At 42.1% G+C, this 15,937-nt stretch overlaps 2 protein-coding genes across 2 annotated transcripts in view; both read left to right on the forward strand.

The window, feature by feature from the left end:
* Positions 1-853: 853 nt before the first annotated feature.
* On the forward strand, positions 854-11,163 carry LOC111968751 (zinc finger, FYVE domain containing 1). Its single transcript, XM_023994601.1, has 11 exons — positions 854-2,667; positions 2,807-3,311; positions 4,951-5,165; positions 5,390-5,496; positions 5,587-5,695; positions 5,814-5,911; positions 7,644-7,761; positions 7,901-8,071; positions 8,296-8,476; positions 8,651-8,764; positions 9,015-11,163. The coding sequence occupies exons 1-11, from the start codon at positions 1,999-2,001 to the stop codon at positions 9,245-9,247; spliced, it is 2,520 nt and encodes an 839-aa protein (XP_023850369.1). The 5' UTR covers positions 854-1,998; the 3' UTR covers positions 9,248-11,163.
* Positions 11,164-11,460: 297 nt separating this feature from the next.
* The window catches only part of LOC111968753 (zinc finger protein DPF3), a 44,262-nt gene continuing 39,785 nt past the window's right edge, over positions 11,461-15,937 (forward strand). Inside the window, exon 1 of the mRNA XM_023994604.3 lies at positions 11,461-11,591. Within this exon, the coding sequence (XP_023850372.2) occupies positions 11,461-11,591 (131 nt within the window). The remainder of the gene's footprint in view (positions 11,592-15,937) is intronic.

The raw sequence follows: 15,937 nt of genomic DNA on the forward strand, positions 1-15,937 counted from the left end.
TGTTACTACGTGATTCCATATGTGTTATTTCATAGTTTACAATGTATAACATAGTAAAAATAAAGAAAAACCCTTGAATGAGTAGGTGTGTCCAAACTTTTGACTCTTACTGTATATATACAGTATATTTGCTCTGAACTTGTGGGGCAAGCAAAGGATGAAGACATCAAAGAAAATCAATCATCTGCAGGCCGCCAGTTGTGGAACCCTGGTGTAGGGTAAACACAGGTACTAAGGTTAAGCACATTGCGATTGATAATAATTTGTCACATTCATACCGACACAATTACATTGTGTCCACTTAAGGACATTTTCATTCTGGGCAGGTCTCACATCAAACCCATTGACATGATCAAACCATAGAGAAATAGGATTTTGTTATCAGGTAGTCGTTTACCCAAGGATTCAAACTATCAATTATCTACTGCCCTCTACTGTACTGAATATTACAGAAGCTACTGAGCTTTTACTTGTTTAAAGCATATTACAAATTGCATAGAAAATCTATATTTGTTAATTCTGTCAGGAAACTTAATTATTCATAATGATCAAATTCAAAGTCTTGCAATATTAGTGGTAGTGTCAGAAGGAGTTCCCTTTCACAGATTCAACACACAACCAAATCAGGTTGTACAATCCAATATCTTTCTGATAAAATGTCATATTTTACTAGACAATCCATCATCCATGTCTGTGTGTGTCTTTATGTAGAAGTACACATATTATCATAGACAATTTGATAGATATTTGACTACAACGCCTACTTGTTTTATTCAAAACAACTTCATTTCCCAGCATACACCTTCATTTACATTTATAATCTGATCAGCTGATCTGACCTGGCTGGCAACAACAACAGTCATAGCGCACAGAAATTCGCTAGGGAAGGGGTTGAGGAACAAAACAATGACAAAGCTAGGAAGGATTTCAATGCAATAATATATTTTAAAGTCTCCCGAAACGGATTGGGCTATTTTTCTTTGTATGCTTTTGTTGACCGACCAGTTGTTATCCTAGCATTCGGCTATAATATTATTGACAACCGAGTTTACCAAAACTGTCTAGCTTGGATAACACAGCTAGCTAGCCAGCCAGCTAATGTTAGCTGTTTCAGACAGGGGCGATTGTGATTTGTTTTCGGTCTTTTGTTGATCAGAACTCGTAGTTTGTCACATTGACATTGGAATAACGTTATTTTAAACTAGCTAACTACGTTAGTTGGCTAACTATTGTTTAAATGTCAAGCTACAGGAAGCTAACTTACTAGCTAGCTTTTTTTTAGGCAGCTGTCAGCTAGGTTATTTTATTTTCGAGGTAGGTAGCAATTAGGAAGCTAGCTAACAAGGGAAGTGATTTATGTTTGATTCTAAACAGCTGGCTAGTTTTCCCAGCTGTGGTTTCAAGTTGGTGCCAGTTTGCACATATTCATGTTAGTGTGGTTAGATATATGTTTCAGGGAAGTTGTCTTGCCAAACATTTGTTTTATTGCATACATTGAGTTTCCAGCTTTACTTTGCTGTAACGTATTTATTCTGGCAGTGTTATAATGTTCATGAAGCCAGTTATAACCGTAATGTATGTTGTTGTCAAGAGCAGGTTGACTTAAAATAGCCAGAACAAACATTCAACCATATTGCCTCACAGTATTATATTTGCAATGTGTCACATATTGACATTTTTGTATTAAATGTATGGAATGCTGCAGTAATTGTTGGCTAATAAGCTGTACAAAATTGTAGTGGATCTTGAACCTTTACAGGTCAATTGGAACACTGTCACCATGCAACCCTGTTAAGTCTACTTACATCAAGTTGTCTATGTTCTAGGTGTTGTGTAGGTGTAGCCTATAAAGCACACAATATTTAATACTAAGGTCAAGTGTTATCACTGAAACTACTTAATTGATATTTATTTACTCTTCTTTTGGGACTATTTGGCGTTATAGTCAAATTACTCCAGCTAACATAAAACTGTTCAGATTTGGCTTGTGAAGGAAAAATGAGTGGTCATGGTTCATCAGAAAAGGAAATTAACACCAGTCTAATTTGTCAAGAGAGCTATGCTTGTGGTGGCTCAGAAGAGGCTGCTTTTGAATGTGATGAATGTAGAAGCTTGCAGTGTGTTCGCTGTGAGCAGGAACTCCATAGTCAAGAGGGCCTGCAGAACCATGAACGGGTAGCGATAGGCCCATGGCATGTACCCTACTGTGACAACTGCAGAGGAGGGAAGGAAAGGCCAGTGAATGGCCGCCGCCACAGGTCTGTCGTCCGCTGCCAGAACTGCAAAGTCAACTTGTGCCAACCGTGTCGGAAAAGCACCCACAATGGAGGTAACAAGAAGAAGCACCCACTCACTGCCTATCCTCCTCCACCCAAACCTGCAGAGCTCAACTCAACCCCTCCACCCAAACCTGCAGAGATCAACTCAACCCCTCCACCAAAACCTGCAGAGCTCAACTCAACCCCTCCACCCAAACCTGCAGAGATCAACTCTACCCCTCCACCAAAACCTGTTGAACCAAAACCTGTTGAAGTCAAATTAACCCCTCCACCCAAACCTGCAGAGATCAATTTAAGCTTATTGGTAGATGAGGCAGAAGTCCAGAAGGCAAAACTTCTGGAGAAAGTCTGCAGTTTTCTTCTGGTTGATGCGAATGAGGAGATGCAGGTGGGTAGTGAAGGGCATAAAAAAAGTCCTTTGAGTTTTTGCATTCTGTCAGTTTTGTTTCTAAACTAAATTGTGTTTTGTGAAATGGAATTACCTCATCTGCTAACTCTACTCTTTTTTTTTCTTCTCTTCTCTCCAGGTAAAGGACGATGGCGTGTTTGTGAAGAAATTGAACTGCAAGCCTGACAAGCTGATCAAGGTGGTGTCCATCTTTGGCAACACAGGAGAGGGCAAATCCCACACTCTGAACCACACTTTCTTCATAGGCAGGGAGGTGTTCAAGACCTCCCCCACACAGGAGTCCTGCACAGTGGGGGTGTGGGCGGCATTCGACCCCATCCACAAGGTGGTGGTCATTGACACAGAGGGCCTGCTGGGCAACAGCTCCAACCAGGGCCAAAGAACACGTCTTCTTCTCAAGGTGCTAGCTATCTCCGACCTCATAATCTACCGTACCCATGCTGACCGCCTCCATGACGACCTCTTCAAGTTTCTGTGCGATGCGTCAGACGCCTACCTGAAGCATTTTACCAAGGAGCTGAAGGCCACTACGGCCCGCTGTGGCCTTGACGTGCCTCTGTCCACCCTGGGTCCGGCCGTCGTCATCTTCCATGAGACCGTCCACACCAAGCTGCTGGGCTCAGGTCAGTGCTGAGAAATACTGTAGTCAACACTTACCATAGTGTACTGTACACAAATCGAAGATTGTTACTTGCTGCACTCATCAGTCTCATTGTTATTTCACCTTCCTTGACAGAGTGGAAGCAGGAATACAGTAGATTCATGCATAATGTCAAGAATGCTGCTATAGAAGATCATAAAACATGTGATTTGGTAATTACGGGTGCAAAATCCTACTCCCTTTGACACGCTAAGACTAGTATTTGTTATTCCAACAGAGCTGTTTTGATAGTGTGAACAGGTAACTGACCAGTCAAGCAGTTTGAGTATTCTAGAGACCTTTTCCTTAAAGTATGTGGCTGTTGAACTGTAAATTATTTTATATCCCTTAAAATATGCTGAACAAAAATATAAACGCAACATGCAACAATTTAAAAGATTTTACTGAGTTACAGTTCATATAAGGAAATCAGTCAATTGAAATAAATGATTTAGGCCCTAATCTATGGATTTCACATGACTGGGAATACAGATATGCATCTGTTGGTCACAGATACAGTACCTTTAAAAGAAAGGTAGGAGTGTGGATCAGAACCAATCAGTATGGTGTGACCACCATTTGCCTTGTGCTGCACGACACATCACCTTTGCATAGAGTTGATCAGGGTGTTGATTTTGACCTGTGGAATGTTGTCCTACTCCTCATCAATGAGTGTGCGAATTTCTGGATATTGGCATGAACAGGAACACGCTGTCATGCATGTCGATCCAGAGCATCCCAAACATTCTCAATGGGTGATATGTCTGGTGAGAAAATATAGGACAAAACGCACATCATGACAAGAGACAAAACATCACTACATAAAGAGAGACCTAAGACAACAGCATGGCAGCAACACAACATGGCAGCAGCACATGGTAGCAGCACAAAGTAGGGTACAAACATTATTGGGCACAGACAACAGCACAAAGAGCAAGAAGGTAGAGACACCAATGCATCACTCAAAGCAGCCACAAGTGTTAGTAACAGTGTCCATGATTGAGATAAAACATACACGTGGTCTACAGTTGTAAAGCCGGTTAGACGTACTGCCAAATTCTCAAAAATGACAGAGGTGGCTTATGGTAGAAAAATTAACATTAAATTCTCTGGCAATAGCTCTGTAGTCAGCATACCAATTTCACGCTCCCTCAAATTGAGACATCTTTGGTATTGTGTGACACAACTGCACATTTTAGTGGCCTTTTATTGTCCCCAGGACAAGGTGCACCTGTGTAATAATGCTGTTTAATCAGCTTATTTATATGCCACAACTGTCAGGTGGATGCATTATCTTGGCAATGGAGAAATGCTCACTAACAGGGATGTAAAGCATTTGTGCACAAAATTTAAGAGAAATAAGCTGGGATTTCTGGGATCTTTTATTTAAGCTCAGGAAACATGGACCAGCACTTTACATGTTGTGTTTTATATTTTTGTTCAGTGAATGTTGTCTTTAGAATTTGACTTTTTTGTCCTAGAATCTTTTTGTTGTTGTGTGAGGCACCTTCCATCTCAGTTTTGATTGATCAACGTAATAAGTGAAATGTCCTTTTTATGAAGGGATATATATAAGTTAAGTCTGTCTTCTCCTGTTCTTCGTTCTCCCTCATTTATAACAGACAACTCATCAGAGTCTGTAGATCGGTTGCTACTTGAGCGGTTCAGGAAGCTAGGCCGTTTCCCAGAGGCATTCAGCTCCATCCAGTACCGAGGCACGCGTACCTGCAGCCCCCCAACAGACTTTGGTGTCCTGCAGCGCACCCTGGAGCAGCTGCTGGACAACAACGCCACCCGCTCCCCTCGCTCCCCAGTCGTCATCTTCAAAGCCTTGCAGGTAGTAGACATGCTTATAACTCAGTCAGTAGTCAACTGGCTCCAAAACAGTTTCAAACAGGCTTACATTTACATAAGGCAAACACTAAAACAAGAGCGGGATGTTTTAGCAAGTTGCAAACATTGCTATTCATTAGTTACAGATCTGTTTACTTTCACAATGTTTGAACAATCTAGTCAGGCTATGTGTATGACATTTCTGATGTGTTGTTTCTCTCTGTCTAGGCCCTGAGTGAGCGCTTCAATGGGGAGATCTCTGATGAGCTCATAGCCCACAATTGCTTCTTCCCCGATGAGTACTTCACCTGCTCCTGCCTCTGCCTCAGTTGCGGGTAAGTCCTCTCATTTATTTAATTTTCTCCATCTCATGCCACTGACTACAGCGAGGGTTTTAACAAGTCACATTGTTGTTGCTATTTTAGCTCTGGCTGCAAGAACAGCATGAACCACCTTGGGGAGGGGGTGTGTCATGAGGCCAAACACCGCTGCCGTTACTCACCCCAATACGACAATCGCATCTACACCTGTAAGGTTAGTCCTGTGGATATCCTCCTAAATCTTGTACTACCTGAACCCAATGTTGCCATATGACATTCTGAAGATCTGACTAGTTATCAGGCTGACCGCAATGCCTCTGTTGTCCCACTAGGCCTGTTACGAAGGGGGAAAGGAAGTGGTGGTGGTTCCCAAGACCTCTGCGTCCTCAGACTCTCCTTGGCTGGGCCTTGCTAGATACGCTTGGTCAGGGTGAGTGAGAGGTCATCGGTTGGGGTTGATTTTCTTTTTTTGGATCTAGAATCACCAATCCATTCATTGCTAACCCTTAGCCATTTACTAACTTATTTGGTGCACTCCAGATATGTCTCCAGATAGTTGTTTGTCTTGAGGTACAGTGCATTCGGAAAGTATTCAGACCCCTTTTTCCACAATTTGTTAGTTACAGCCTTATTCTAAAATTTATTAAATTAAACATTTTCCTCATCAATCTACACAATACCCCACAATCACAAAGCTAGAACAATTTTTGAAAATGTTTACACATTAAAAAAAACTGAAATACCTTTTACAATTTACATAAGTATTCAGACCCTTTGCTATGAGACTCGAAATTAAGCTCAGGTGCATCCTGTTTCCATTGATCTTCCTTGAGATGTTTCTACAACTTGTTTGGATTCCATCTGTGGTAAATTCAATTGATTGGACATGATTTTGAAAGGCACACACCTGTCTATATAAGGTCCCACAGTTGACAGTGCATGTCAGAGKAAAAACCAAGCCATGAGGTCGAAGGAATTGTCCGTAGAGCTCCAAGACAGGATTGTGTCGAGGCACAGATCTGGGGAAGGGTACCAAAAAATATCTGCAGCATTAAAGGTCCCCAAGAACACTGGGGCCTTGATCATTCTTAAATGGAATAAGTTTGAAACCACGAAGTCTCTTTCTAGAGCTGGCCGCCCAGCCAAACTGAGCAATCAGGGGAGAAGGGCCTTGGTCAGGGAGGTGACCAAGAACCCACTGGTCACTCTGACAGAGCTCATCTATGGAGATGGGAGAACCTTCCAGAAGGACAACCATCTCTGCAGCACTCCACCAATCAGGCCTTTATAGTAGAGTGGCCAGATGGATGCTACTCCTCAGTAAAAGGCACATGACAGCCCGCTTAGTCTGCCAAAGGGCAGACCATGAGAAACAAGATTCTCTGGTCTGATACCAAGATTTAACTCTGGCCTGAATGCAAAGCGTCACATCTGGAGGAAATCTGGCACTATCCCTACGGTGAAGAATGGTGGTGGCAGCATCATGCTGTGGGGATGTTTTTCAGCGGCAGGGAATGGGAGACTAGTCAGGATCAATGGAAAGATGAACGGAGCAAAGTACAGAGAGATCCTTGATGAAAACCTGCTCAGGACCTCAGACTGGGGCGAAGGTTTGCCTTCCAACAGGACAACAACCCAAAGCACACAGCCAAGACAACGTAGGAGTGGCTTTGGGACAAGTCTCTGAATGTCCTTGAGGCCCAGCCAGAGCCCGGACTTGAACCTGTTCGAACATCTCTGGAGAGACCTGAAAATAGCTGTGCAGTGACGCTCCCCATCCAACCTGACAGAGCATAAGAGGATCTGCAGGGAAGAATTGAACAAACTCCCCAAATAAAGGTGTGCCAAGCTTGTAGCGTCATACCCAAGAAGACTCGGGATTGAATCGCTGCCAACGGTGCTTCAACAAAGTACTGAGTAAAGGGTCTGAATACTTGTTTTACATTTATACATTTGCAAACATTTCTAAAAATCTGTTTTAGCTTTGTCATGGGGTATTGTGTGTAGATTGAAGGGAAAAAATAACATTTTAATACATTTTAAAATAAGGCTGTAACAAAATGTAGGAAAAGTTAAGGAGTCTGAATACTTTCCAAATGCACTGTATATGGTTATAACTGCTCTGTAAAATGTAACTTTTGTGTTTTTGTGTGTCTCTGCAGGTACGTGATTGAATGTCCAAACTGTGGGGTGATCTATCGGAGCCGGCAGTACTGGTATGGGAACCAGGACCCAGTGGATACGGTGGTCCGCACTGAAATCCAGCATATATGGCCTGGGGTAAGAGAACTACCACACCACATACCTACTAAAATACTTTTAAACGCCTATTGGTATTATTTCCACATTCTCAACATAGTCTTATATGTAAACAAAAGAACTTGTAAACTTCTTGCAACTCAATGTTCACTTTCCACAGGCAGATGGATTCCTGAAGGACAATAGCAATGCAGCACAGCGTCTGCTGGATGGTGTTAACTTCATGGCCCAGTCTGTGTCAGAGCTCAGTGTGAAGCCTGCCAAGGCTGTCACCTCCTGGCTAACGGATCAGATCGCCCCGACCTACTGGAAACCCAACTCCCTCATCCTGGTGAGTGACAGAGGACCAACCACACACATCATACGTGGAACAGTAGAGTCAACACTTTCTTGTCCAGGAACCTGTTTATTTGCCCTTCGCTGCTGTTCAGCTGGGGGCCAATGTTACACAACCCATGTTTGCGGGTCACAAGATAAGGCTCAGATCGACCCCTCGTCCTAGATTCCCCAGTCAATAACTGCCTCTTGTTTTTGTTTTTCCCCTGTAATGTCCAGACATGCCTTAAGTGCCAAGAGGTATTCCAAGACAACGATACCAAGCATCACTGCCGTGCCTGTGGGGAAGGGTTCTGTGACACATGCTCGTCCAAAGCCACACCTGTCCCAGAGAAAGGCTGGGGTCTGGCCCCCGTGAGAGTCTGTGACACCTGTTATGAGCAGAGGGCCACACATACAGGTACCAACACCTCAAAGCCAAAAGTCAGCTTGTATGTATTTATTATTAGCCATGCTGTACAGTGGTAACTTAGTATACTTAGCCTTTAAATCTGTTTTTAGCCTTACTTAGTCTGCATACGTGTTTATTTTAGCCATACTGTACAGTGGTAACATAGTTGTATGCTTTGTACAGAGCTGTTGCATGCAGAGGTTGAAGATGAGGAAGGTGGAAACCTAGCCAGGAAGGTTGGAGAAGCAGTGTCAAACACACTGGGCGCCGTGGTTACTGCTATTGACATCCCACTGGGTGAGTGTTATGTAACACAAGAGCCAGATAGAATTGTGTAATGGGCAATGACTGCAGGAATTTAAACCCATGGACAGGCTGCCATCTGGTGGCATATGAAAAATGTCTCTGCTGCTCCTTATCACAAATGAAAGTATTTTTAGATACTGCAGTATTAGGATACTTTTATTGTTCGACATGTTATTGGAAGTGCAATGGTAAACCATTCTATTGTAAGTCGTTTTTTACTGTGTGTCCGCTCTCTCTTCAGGTCTGGTCAAGGATGCTGCGCGTCCCACCTACTGGGTGCCTGACCAGGATATTCTCTCTTGCCACAACTGCCAGTGCAGCTTCACTGCCAAGTTGTCCAAGCACCACTGTCGCGCCTGCGGGCAAGGCGTGTGTGACGAGTGCTCGCTGGAGCGTCGGCCGGTCCCGTCGCGGGGCTGGGACCACCCCGTCCGTGTTTGTGCTAACTGCAACCAGAAACCTGGAGACCTTTAACGGGGCTGGCCCTCTTCCCTTACAACACTGGACTGAACCACCTCTTAACCCTCCACCCACCCCTTATAGACCTCCATTAAATGGTTCTGTCCCGTGTCTGTGGCAAGTGTGTTTTTAGTAAATCTAGTTTTAGGGTTTCTGATGCCTTGTGGAACAACAGGCACATCTATGTAATTTGTCCTTATCAAAAGAGTGAGCCAGGAAGATATTTTGAGCTCATTTACCCAAATCACAGCTTTTTTTAAATGGTTTAAAAATATTTTTCTACCATGGAAAAAAAGTAAATTTGTAGCATGTTAGCAATGTTATTTTCTTGAGAACCCTGGGGAGGGGGTTAGTTTTAATCAATACTTTCCATAAGGCCTTGTTTTCTGATGTTACTACTAATGTTGAGGGGATAATGGTGTCAGTGAAGTCCCTGCTGCAGGTTAATTGCATGCTCTACTCCACTATTTTAGGTTTGCTCTAAGTCTGTTGCAGCTTTACAAAGCTGCTGCTTATGGCCAGAAAAAAACAAAAAAACAAAGATTTGTCTTAGATTTGAGCATGCATGAGCACCCATATCCCATTTTTCAACCAGTCTGTCAAGAGTTGGTCAACTTTAGATTTAGGATATTTGGTCTGCAAATAGCCTTTTGGGTTACTGCTTCTGTTGACACTAACTTCATATTTACTTCAGAGGTTATGGTTCTATGAAGACATGGAATTATGCTAGAAGAATATGAATTCAGGATTTTAGACACTTTGTTTTGTAGAAAACAATTGTTTAGCTTGAGTCTGAAAGATGCATAGCCTTTGAGATGTTCAGAGGGTCTGGTGATCTCTGAATAAATCAATACCTAACCTCATTGTTATATTTTAACTTATACTGGGTGGTATTTTTGTAATGTATCTGACAATTTCTGTTACTTGAGGGTATACACATGATGTGCATTATGCACCTAGAATTTGAATGGTGTGGCAGTTACTACCGTTTGTTTGAATCTTGTTTGATCACCATAGGCTGGTGGGACAATGAACTCAGCATTTGTTTTCAGCCCTCTGCTTCTGTGGCTTTATTTGTCATCCATGTTACAGATTGCAGTGTCAAATAGATTGCATGCTCATTCTTTCATATTAGTTTGTGCTTTTTAATAATTGAGAGATGATATGCTATATGTAGACAGTAAGTCATAAGTTAGTTTAATGTGGTTTTATTTCTGAATACTGTTATTGGTATATTTGAGTTCAATTTCTTTCTTGACTGGAATCGGTTGTCCATTCATACAACACTTGGATATGCACAGTCAGCTAGCATTTATACCTTAACCATTTCACTTCTTTGATGGTTAGATGAATAAGAGGCTGAAATGTCAGAACCCAGGGAACAATATTACCTGGATACATGCCAACTAAGCATATAGAATGTTTATTTCTATTATCTGTGTTTGGAAAAAAAGAAAATTAAGAAAAAAAGGTTGTCCTGTAAGCATTTAAGATAATTGTCATTTTGTTAGATTTGTATTTTATTTTTGCCCTTTTGTCTAAGCTGTAACCCTAGATAGTGAGGTATAGAAATTACGATGGAATCTGCCTTGTCTGCTGTCAAAATGTTTATCTGATTGAATGATGTCATTGTATGAAATTAAGTCATGTCTGTGTTGCTAATTTTGCACAGAATAATAACCAGGAATGTCAGCTATGTCCCCATCTAGTCCTTTGTTTTCCAAACCTATTGCTTGAGAGAGACCTTTGTGACCGAAATGATAATGGATTGAGTTCTCGAATCGACACTCCTAATGCACAGACAAAAAAGAGGTATGAAACACTATGTTATGCTGTTATTGAACATAGATCGTGAGAAAGTGTGGATGTCTGCATATTGACAATGTCCATAAGTGGTGGAATAACTATATTATTAAAGTCTTATCAGCTCATGGCTGTTTATAATTATTTGGTTGGGGAGGTGGCTATGGATATTTAGTCAGGTTCTGTTTAAAATTTCTAATAAAGATGTGTTCTTCTTCAAACCCTGGCAACCTTAGTTTTGTTGCATTGGTGGGAAGAAAGTTTCTGACAACTTTAGCTATCTCTTCAAGAAGTCTGTATCATAGACATATGGTCGGTATTCCGTTTTCTACAATATAAATACTGGCAGAACCCTTTAAAATCGTTTTGACAGTTTACTCATTGAGTTTACCACACAGGCCACGCCTTATTTACGTATACTGTGGATGCATTGGCCAACGATTTTACCCCGAGCCCTGATTGGTTGCTTTTGCGTAGGTTTCCCTCAGAACTGCAAGACTGATATTGCGTTACAGTGTAGCAAAATGGCGGCTGTCATTCAGAACCCACTAAAAGCGTAAGTAATTTTAACAAATTGATAACATTCTATTTTGTTACTTTGTTGCTAATACTTCAAATAAAATGATCCGTCTTTTCAAGCAAGTACAAGACGCGTGCAAATTAGAAATAATGCTGTCTTAGCATTTTGTGTATGTCTACTTGCATAATGTGCCACTGCTTTCACCAAAGTAGCACCTACTTAGTTTTTTATTAGACATTTCTGCTTATGATTTACAGTATTCTAGCTATAATATTGGCTATGATATGCGAATGATATATGAATTACACATTAGGCCTATAGCCTAAACCTGCTAATTTATTGACTCCCCATCCAGAGACGCTTTGACCGATACTTTTAATCCTACTTCAAAATTAAACACAAAAGTGTTTCAACATGCATTGCTCTGTGACGAGGACGAATAAAATACAATATTACATTCATGTTGGATATTTACGTAAAAACATTGACATTCCGATTCAGAGAGTCGTTTATAGTTGGTGTGAATTGTCGACATATCAACTTTGGCGCTGAGCGCAGATGTGGTCAGGTCCAGGACCCGGTAGAGCAAGGGAGGAAGAATTTTACATTTGCATGCCTTTCCTTCCGAAAGCGAAGTGACAGCAACGTGAGCCCCGGAATTTCAGTTGGAGATAGTAGGCCTATGTATTTTGTAACGCCAGTGCCATAATTTCAGTTTTATGCTACGCTCTGTGTGCACCACTTTATGAGTCTCTACCGTGTTTGTCCATGACTCCATATATGTTTTGTAGTATTTTTTTATTTAACTAGGCAAGTCAGTTGAGAACAAATTCTTATTTACAATGACAGCCTAACCCGGACGACGCTGGGCCAATTGTGCACCGCCCTTTGGGACTCCCAATCACGGCCAGTTGTGATACAGCCTGGAATCGAACCAGGGTCTGTAGTGACGCCTCTAGCACTGAGATGCAGTGCCTTAGACCGCTGCACCACTCGGGAGCCCTTTAACATTGTATCTAACATTATTTTGTCAGAAAATATCTATTCATCCATTGAAGTTGAGAAAAAACAATTGTCAATTTAATAGTTTCAAGGCAAGTTTGTATGTATTGAGTGGTATTGGCAACACCTGTATGTACATTTTCTCAAAGACATGGACAAGACCTACCGGTAGGCCATTTCTTTGTTGCTATCCATGTTTGGACACTGACAGATTGTTGTAGTGCAGCAGGACAGTTGAGGTATAACCAGACCTTTTGGACTGTGCAGTACAGATGGTGAGACTGTCTGGAGGTGAAGAATGAGGGATATAACTTGACTGTGCAGATTGTGGTGCAGATTAACCTGGTCCAGGATCCTGGGCCAATTTATCAGGATGCTATGGCAGATGTCAGTAGTGTAGAGAAAAAATGTTGGTTGGATGGGCCTGCAAAAATTTGGGTGGGGAAATATGATTACATTTTTTGGGGGAGGCTATATTCCTGCAATTCTACACATTTTGCTATTGGGCAAAGATACAATTTAGCTGTTTTTAAAGCTGATTTCCTGCAATTCTACACATTTTGCCATGAGGCTGAGAATTTTTTTAAAGCTAAACTGTAGGTGTGTTGACTGTGATAAAGGCACTAGATTATGAGCTGTCTTGTTTGCTAAATGAACAAATAAAGTAGACAGTGGCATGGTGCATATAGCCATAGAAACACAGTGACATATCCCTCAATGCGGTCATATTTGTGACTTATTGGGGGTGTGGCTTTCAGTTATTTTTGGCCAACCATCCTATGAGAGTGAATGCCATTCCAGTTAATCTGAATGTCATTCCAGTGCACTGCTCTGAATTCTGAGGTTGTTTGCATGTTTAGGTAAAAAGACTAATGTCCCGTTTGGAACAAGTAGAGAGAGCATATCTGCTCAATCTGATTGGGTGGGCCCAGGCCCACCTGTGCCTACGCTGCTGGACAGAAGACCCATCTGCTCCTCAGTAGAAGTACCCTGGCACCCCCATGGGCCCTACAGGATCAAGGGAGTGCTCCTCGCCTATACCCGCCATTTACGTATGATTGCCATTGTTATTATACATTCATGACTGCATAAATGAGAGGGAAGAGCTCTACCACTGACAAGCATAAAGGGATAGTCTTGTTTCATAATTTCATGGCTGTGGTTCCCAGTTGGCACAATGTAGCCTAGTTTGAGCATGTGCCATTTTTTAAAATACATTTTGCTGAACTAATTTCCTCTAAACCACTTTATCCTTGCATCCAACAAGATCAACCTACACATTCTATTGTGCCTGAAGCTGCTGCTTCTTCATCTCGTAGAGAGGTTTTAACATTCAAATGTGGAATGTCTCCTCGCTATAAGCTATGCTTAATGAAGTGTTTCAATCTGCTATAATTAGCCACACGTCATTTTTCAGATTATAATTAGTCACACTTGACACTAATTGGATGTTGCTCATGTGGACCAGTTTGACAATTTTGTATCAAGAGTATTCTCATTTGAGATTAGGCAAATTTAATTAGGGAGTCTTGTTGGCTTTGTTATAGAGAAGGATGTGGTGGGTGTACCTTAAGTGTTGCTCCTCCCACACTGTGTGTGTGTGTGTTAATTCCTGTATGCATGAGAGGGAGATATAGGGTGAGAAGAAGAGATGAGAAGAGGGAGAAGGGCCTCTACAAGCTACTGATAAAATGGAGCATAAATATTGAGCCTGTGTGTTATCTTTAAAGATGACTCGGTGAACAGGCTATCTTAGCTATAGGGTCAACGTGTTCGATAGGAAGTCTTGTATGACACTATGCCATTACTCTGCGGTTGGCTTTGAGTGAGTCATGCTGTATGTGTATTGGTACTGCAGTGAGGTGTAGGCCTATCGTCTGGTTTTCCTCTAGCCCTCATCCTGGCTCTGTTGTGCTGATGGTTGTAATCAAGGGCCTGTTGTCAGGATGCAGTCTCTCTCTAGACCCTCCCCTTTTTCTATGCTGCAGCTCTGGCTTCCTGTAAAGCTGACATGTACCTACAAAACCCAATACATTTGCCTAAACAGATCTCAAAAGGCAGAAGTTGGTGGAGGAAATGGTTATTCTGAAAAATTTGTATTGTATTGCCCTTTTTCAGCCTGTTGGAAAATGTATGGCTATAACAGAGTATCAAGGTCTAGACAACAACATTGTAACTCCAACACTGTAACTCCAGCCCTCATAGGCCCTAAACTATACTGAACAAAAATATAAATGCAACAATTTCAACGATTTTACTGAGTTACAGTTCATATAAGGAAATTAGTAAATTGGAATAAATTCATTAGAGAGCCTTAGGACTAGAGGTCGACCGATTATGATTTTTCAACGCCGATACCGATTATTGGAGGACCAAAAGAAGCCGATACCAATTAATCGGCCGATTATTATTTTTTGTAATAATGACAATTACAACAATACTGAATGAACACTTTTCTTTTACCTTAATATAATACATCAATAAAATCAATTTAGCCTCAAATAAATAATGAAACATGTTCAATTTGGTTTAAATAATGCAAAAACAAAGTGTTGGAGATGAAAGTAAAAGTGCAATATGTGCCATGTAAAAAAGCTAACGTTTAAGTTCCTTGCTCAGAACATGAGAACATATGAAAGCTGGTGGTTCCTTTTTATTTTTTTAAATTTAAATTTGACCCCCTTTTCTCCCCAATTTCGTGGTATTCAATTGTTAGTACTATCTTGTCTCATCGCTACAACTCCCGTACGGGCTCGGGAGAGACGAAGGTCGAAAGCCATGCGTCCTCCGAAACACCACCCAACCAAGCCGCACTGCTTCTTAACACAGCGCGCCTCCAACCCGGAAGCCAGCCGCACCAATGTGTCAGAGGAAACACCGTGCACCTGGCCACCTTGGTTAGCGCGCACTGCGCCCGGCCCGCCACAGGAGTCGCTGGTGAGCGATGAGACAAGGATATCCCTACCGGCCAAACCCTCCCTAACCCGGACGACGCTAGGCCAATTGTGCGTCGCCCCACGGACCTCCCGGTCGCGGCCGGTTGCGACAGAGCCTGGGCGAGAACCCAGAGTCTCTGGTGGCGCAGGTATTTCATATACCTTTGACTATTGGATGTTCTTATAGGCACTTTAGTATTGCCAGTGTAACAGTATAGCTTCCGTCGCTCTCCTCGCCTCTACCTGGGCTCGAACCAGGAACACATCGACAACAGCCACCCTCGAAGCATCGTTACCCATCGCTCCACAAAAGCCGCGGCCCTTGCAGAGCAAGGGGAACAACTACTCCATGTCTCAGAGCGAGTGACGTCACCGATTGAAACGCTATTAGCGCGCACCCCGCTAACTAGCTAGCCATTTCACATCAATTACACCAGCCTAATC

This window comes from Salvelinus sp. IW2-2015, linkage group LG9 (genome assembly GCF_002910315.2).
Source record: "Salvelinus sp. IW2-2015 linkage group LG9, ASM291031v2, whole genome shotgun sequence".
Taxonomy (NCBI): Eukaryota; Metazoa; Chordata; class Actinopteri; order Salmoniformes; family Salmonidae; genus Salvelinus; species Salvelinus sp. IW2-2015.